This window comes from Microplitis mediator, chromosome 7 (genome assembly GCF_029852145.1).
Source record: "Microplitis mediator isolate UGA2020A chromosome 7, iyMicMedi2.1, whole genome shotgun sequence".
Classification (NCBI taxonomy): Eukaryota; Metazoa; Arthropoda; class Insecta; order Hymenoptera; family Braconidae; genus Microplitis; species Microplitis mediator.
The window spans coordinates 25596883-25603494 of NC_079975.1; the positions used below are offsets into that span (position 1 = coordinate 25596883).

General features: G+C 24.3%; 1 protein-coding gene across 1 annotated transcript in view; it reads right to left on the reverse strand.

Annotated features, from left to right (window-relative positions):
* The window catches only part of LOC130670861 (angiotensin-converting enzyme), a 62798-nt gene extending 61359 nt beyond the window's left edge, over positions 1 to 1439 (reverse strand). The window contains exon 1 of the mRNA XM_057474456.1: positions 1187 to 1439. Coding sequence (XP_057330439.1) covers positions 1187 to 1240 — 54 coding nt within the window. The 5' untranslated portion in view covers positions 1241 to 1439. The remainder of the gene's footprint in view (positions 1 to 1186) is intronic.
* Positions 1440 to 6612: the final 5173 nt, after the last annotated feature.

The following is a 6612-nucleotide window of genomic DNA, read 5'->3' on the forward strand; positions in this document are numbered from 1 at the left end:
TAGTCAATAAAGTTTATATATATCATATGTGTCATCAACCTCCCGTTTATATAACTTTCATTCGACCTTTAGTATTTTAGTTATTCATTACTACCCTTGTCATGTTTAAACGCCGAAAGTTGCTTTCATTTTCATACTTTTATTTATCTCATATCGATTTTTATTTTTATTCGGCTCTTATTAATTTAAATTTAATTAAAATATCAGAATTTTTAATTACAAAATTTTTGGATTTTTTTTTTTGCCTCAAATTTTTCGAATTTTTAATTCATCCATTTTTTTATTCAAATATTTTTGACCGCCCATTTATCTATCCAAAAAATTTATCCCCCTAAATCATAAAATTCTCTCGATTTCAAAATTTTAACCGACGAAAAATTTTTAAATTTATTTCGAACGCAAATTTTTTTCCAATGTCATATATATAATTCAAATATTTTTTACCGCCCATTTATTTTTCCAAAAAATTTATCCCCTAAATCATAAAATTCCCTCAATTTCAAAATTTTACCCGACGAAAAATTTTCAAATTTATTTCGAGCACCGCAAAAATTTTTTCAACTATCATATATATAATTCAAATATTTTTTACCGCCCATTTATTTTTCCAAAAAATTTATCCCCTAAATCATAAAATTCTCTCGATTTCAAAATTTTAACCGACGAAAAATTTTAAAATTTATTTCGAACACCGCAAAAATTTTTTCAAATGTCATATATATAATTCAAATATTTTTTACCGCCCATTTATTTTTCCAAAAAATTTATCCCCTAAATTATAAAATTCTCTTGTTTCCTAAATTTCAACCACCGTCGAAAAATTTTCAAATTTATTTTGAACACCGGAAAAATTTTTTCCAATGTCATATATATATATATATATATATATATATATATATATATATAATTCAAATATTTTTTACCGCTCTTTTATTTTTCCAAAAAATTCGTCCTCTAAATCATAAAATTCTCTCGTTTTCAAAATTTTACCCGACGAAAAATTTTCAAATTTACTTCAAACGCAAAAATTTTTTCAAATGTCATATACATAAAAAAAAAAATAATCCAATTAAAACATTAAGGTCATTTTAATAATTAAAAAAAAAATTAATTATTCAATCACTTAAAATATATAGAACATGATAAATAAACTGCACTAATTACTCTCCCACATAAATAAACTTACACATCTCCATCCACCGACGACAACAACAAATACAGGACGATGGAGGACCTCCATCCTACCAAATACTTCCTTATAAAAATATATATATATATATATATATATCTATATATATAAACAAAACCAGCAGCAAATGGTTTCACTCAAAAATTCCAAATTACTATTCCCATAAATATATAAATTAATAAATATGAAAATAAATATTCGTTATTAGTGACCCGACACTTCTTAGCTCGTTAACGTTACTAAAAGTGACATAGGCCCGTCCATATACATTTATCTCTGCGTGCGAGTAGTTCGAGTAATACAGAAGAGGTCATCCGTATTTTAAGTAGTGGGGGAGTCAGTAGTACAAGTAAGCTATAAACCCATAATATAATACTATTATATTCGTATTCGTGTTCATATAATGTAAGCAAGCAAGCAAGTGAGTGAGTAAGTAAGAAAGAGCATTACATTAGCTTATTATTCAGGTAAAAAAGAATGGAGATAAAATAAGAGGAACAGATAGTAATAAATAGGGAGGATAGGATGGGCTGGTAGTAGGAAAAAAAAAATACCATGCTAATGTAACAACAAATAGGTTTACTCTATGACTGAGTATGAGTATGAGTATAAGTATGAGATAATACGTAAGTGTATGGTAGTGGTATTATATGTTGATGTAAAAGTCGAAAGTGGTGGAACACAAGTTGTCAAGACATTAGCGGGCTTAAACTTTTAAGTTATGAGGAGAAGCGATGGGCTGAAAAAAAATTTTTCGCGTGTTTGTGTGCATGTGCACAATAGGTAGATGGTAAAAAATATAAAAGCTTGGGGGGAGGGACGGGGGCACTCAGTGTTAAAATAAGTAGGGAGGAGGTCACTTGCATCATAATAATAATAAATAACTTTTTTCTCACGTTTGGTTACGTTCATTTATTGTATTGTCCTTTAAATTTAATTTTTTTTTTTTGTTAATTTATACTGAGAATTTAAAAAAATTTTTTGAGTACTCGGTAATTTTGCCAGGACTGAAATTTTTTTTTTACTTTACTTTGGATTAGTATTGGGCTGAAAGTATGCGATGTACAGAAAAGTTGTAAGGAAGTTTTTTGTAGATAATTTAATTTGCTACAAAAATGTATAGAGATATTTTTTACGGATCTTCGATAGTTTAGTCGGAATTTCATTTTGTATTCACTAAATCATTGACGGAATAAAATTTTCAATTTTAATCACACACTGGGTCTTTTAAATGAAAATTATGAGCTTGCTATCAAAGATACGATAAAAATGTATCAGTACAAATTTATTTAGAATTAAATTTGCTACAAAAAAGTATTCATTGAGTTTTTTCGTAAACTCAATTATTTCCAAGTTATTTGAATTCAAACTTTAATTCAAATTTTTTTAGAATAATGATCAATGTCACGGTTAAAAAAAAATGTGCAGTATAATTATATAAGTAAAGAAATAAATTATTTTACTATTTTATTTATTTATTTATATAAGACATGTATATATTTGCAAAATATATTAAACTATTATATATATGACGTAACGTAAATGACTATTAATGAACAATGCAGAGCCACAGAAAACACCTAGCGGATTGCGATAGTACTAAAAAACACAGACGCACTATAATGAATAATTATTATGAGTAACAACAAATGAATATACAACAATAACTTTAAACAACATCAATAGCCATGATATTGCAATGGCGGCGATGGTCAATCAATAGACTGCACTGTCGACTTAATATCCTCATTCATATTCTTATTTATTTATTCGCCAATTAAATCCTTTATATCTTTAGAGCGTGAGAAAGAGATTTGTCCTCGTGTATGCATTCATAATTAATTAGATTGTATAATTTTATTATTTAAAAACAATAACATATTTTAATTATTCTTTTATTATTAAAAAATGTCTTCCTATCAATTTTTTTTTTTTAATTAATTTTAAAAATTGAATTTTTTTGTTAAATTAATTTTAAGAATTGAATTTTTTTTTTTCAAATTAATTTCAAATATTGAATTTTTTTTTTTTAATTAATTTATAAATTGAATTTTTTTTTTAAATTAATTTTAAAAATTGAATTTTTTTTTTAAATTAATTTTAAGAATTGAATTTTTTTTTTCATATTAATTTTAAATATTGAATTTTTTTTTTTTAATTAATTTAAAAAATTGAATTTTTTTTTTTAAATTAATTTTAAAAATTGAATTTTTTTTTTAAACTAATTTTAAAAATTGAATTTTTGTTTTTAAACTAATTTTAAAAATTGAATTTTTTTTTAAATTAATTTTAAAAATTGAATTTTTTTTGTTAAATTAATTTTAAAAATTGAATTTTTTTTTTTAAATTAATTTTAAAAATTGAATTTTTTTTTTAAATTAATTTTAAAAATTGAATTTTTTTTTTTTAAATTAATCTTAAAAATTGAACTTTTTTTTTTAAATTAATTTTAATAATTGAATTTTTTTTTATCAGCAAAATTTAATTGCATCCGGTTAAATTTGGCTTAATAATTTATTACGATTACATAAAAAAAAAATATCATATATCATATTTTACTAGAAAACAAATATATAGTTAAATATGAGATAAAATCGGAAAAAAAAAATCACATTTTTCTGAAGGACGAAGATCAAATTTAAGAAAATTGTCCTCGTTATCAAAGAAAAAAAATTGTCGGACTTATGATTTTTTTTTTTTTTTAAATTAATTTATAAAGTCTCTATTACACCACAAGTATGTAATAACTATATTATGCTAATTAGTTTGTCATTTTTCCTGACTCTTCATTATACATATATAATATAAATTCTGTGAAACAGTATACTATTTATATGATTCATATTCCTGTCAAATGGTCAAGGGTATTTAATTAAATAATTATAAAAAATGATTTTATTTTATTTTTATGTTGTAATTGATGATATGCAGATAGCAATTAATTGATATGTAAATTTGAATGATGAACGGAAAACTCACCGAGTGTTAATTCGAAGGATATTTATTAAGAAATTTTAAATATATAATTATCAATTATAATTACGAATAGAAATGAATTAATTTTTATGAATTGTTGATATTTAAATAAGAGGTGACTCATAGCAATTTGTTACTAGGGGAGGGTGGGGCAGAGCGGCCCCCCTAAGCCAATGATTATTTTTTGTGGCTTTCAACCATATGATCACTTTACTTTTGTCCTATTTCGAACAAATTTATGGACATTTTGCCGAAATTCTGAAAAATATTTTTTTTTTTTTGTGGGGCAGAGCGGCCCCCCTTCAAAAAGTGATAAAAAAAAATTTTTTTTTCGTTTTTTTTTTTTTAAATTGTTTTCATCATTAAGAATGTATTTCTTACTCTTGACAACTATTTTTGGTTTTATATTACTCGAAAAAAATTTTTTAAAGCGTAAAAAATCGTTCACTCTCGATTACCTTAATTACTAATTGTTATTTAATAAAAAAAAAAATATATTCTATAATTTTACTTTATTTCAAAAATTTATCAACTAAAAAAAAAAAATTAATTTTTATAAATTTTGAGTGACCAAATTTGCCTCTTACATAAAGAAACGGCCGAAAAATATGAAAAAATAATTTTTTCGGAAGTTCCGGCTGGTCCATTTTGCCCCAGGTGTTATGCGTAGGGCTAGAAATGTGGAATTATAACAATTTTTTTTTAATTTGACGATAAAAATATGAAAAAATCACTTTTTCAAAATTTTGGGCTTGTCCATTTTGCCCCAAATGTCATGCGTAGGGGTAAAAATGCGCAAACATATCGGATTTATAGTAATTAGTCGAAAAAAAAAAAAATTTTTTTTTGGTCAAAATTTCAGGGGGGCCGCTCTGCCCCATGGGGGCCGCTTTGCCCCACCCTCCCCTATTTTTTTTTTTTCAATGTCTTCGAGTCATCGGGTTGGGAGGAACGATGTATCACTTCCTGTGACTGATTATTAGATATATGTAATTTTAATTAATTTTTTTAAATAAAAATTGAATGACACCAAAGTTAGCAGACGTTTAACAATATTTGGAATTTTTTTTAACAAAAAAATAAACATTTTGAAAAATTGCACGTATAGTTTATTAAATTTTCTACATGTGCATTTTTTTGGAAATATATTTTTTTTAATCATTCATCTATTAAAAAAAATTTATTTAAATTTCAAATGTCTGCTATCTTTACTGTCATAAAAAATGATCCTGAAATTAGCAGATAATTAGTAATTTTCGGATTTTTTTTTCAACAAATTAATTACAAAAAAAAAAAAAAAAAAATAAGCACATATAGAAAATTTAAAAAACTACAGGTGCAATTTTTTGAAATATTTTTTTTTTACAGTTTATCGTCGAAAAAAAAAATTCAAAATTTATTATACGTCTGCTAACTTCAGTACCATCATAAAAATATACTGAAGTCAGCGGACGTCTAATAGTTTTTGAATTTTTTTAAAAACGATAAATTTAAAAAAAAATATTTAAAAAAATTGCACCTACAGTTTTTAAAATTTTTTACCTGTGCATATTTTTAGTTTTATTTTTTTTTAAATTAAATTAAAAAAAAAAAATTAAAAAATTTTTATTCGTGTGCTAACTTCAGGATCATCATAAAAATTGATACTAAGATCACTTTGATAAGTAAAATAATTTTAGATTTTGTCATTGACCAGCCCTATTATTGCGACGTAACAATTAGCGACGTAGAAAAAAATTTCATAAATTTCTGTGGACTTTGAAAGCCATAAGAAAAAATTACGGCATGTTAATTAAAAAAAAAAAAATATTTTTCATTATTGCGACTATTTTATTTCATCAGTGCGCATCGCTCGCCACAATCCATCGCGAATTTCCCTCTCGACGTACTTGAACTCAAGGAATATACACAATATATATATTTGAGGCCAAGCTACCCGTGGGACCGGCATTATTTTTTTTTATCTCGCTAAATATATTTAGTATTGTTTACTTTCAACTGAAACTTTGTATCATCTTTATATTCCCGCCTTATTACATTCATCAAAAATATATTTTTTATCCATTGACCTCAAATAATAACAGTACACAGAAAAAAAGGATTTCTTAGTGCGATAAATTTTTATTTGGCCCAAAAAAATTTTTACTTGCCTCAAGAAATTTTTTGAATTATAAATTGGAAACTTGAAATTTCTTGGAGCGAGAATAAATTTTTTTAGAGCAAGAAAATATTTTTTGAACCGAGAAAATTTTTCTTGTCTCAAGAAATTTTTTGAATTATAAATTGAAAACTTCAAATTTCTTGGAGCGAGAATAAATTTTTTTAGAGCGAGAAAATATTTTTTGAACCGAGAAAATTTTTCTTGTCTCAAGAAATTTTTTGAATTATAAATTGAAAACTTAAAATTTCTTGGAGCTAGAATGAATTTTTTTTAGCAAGAAAATATT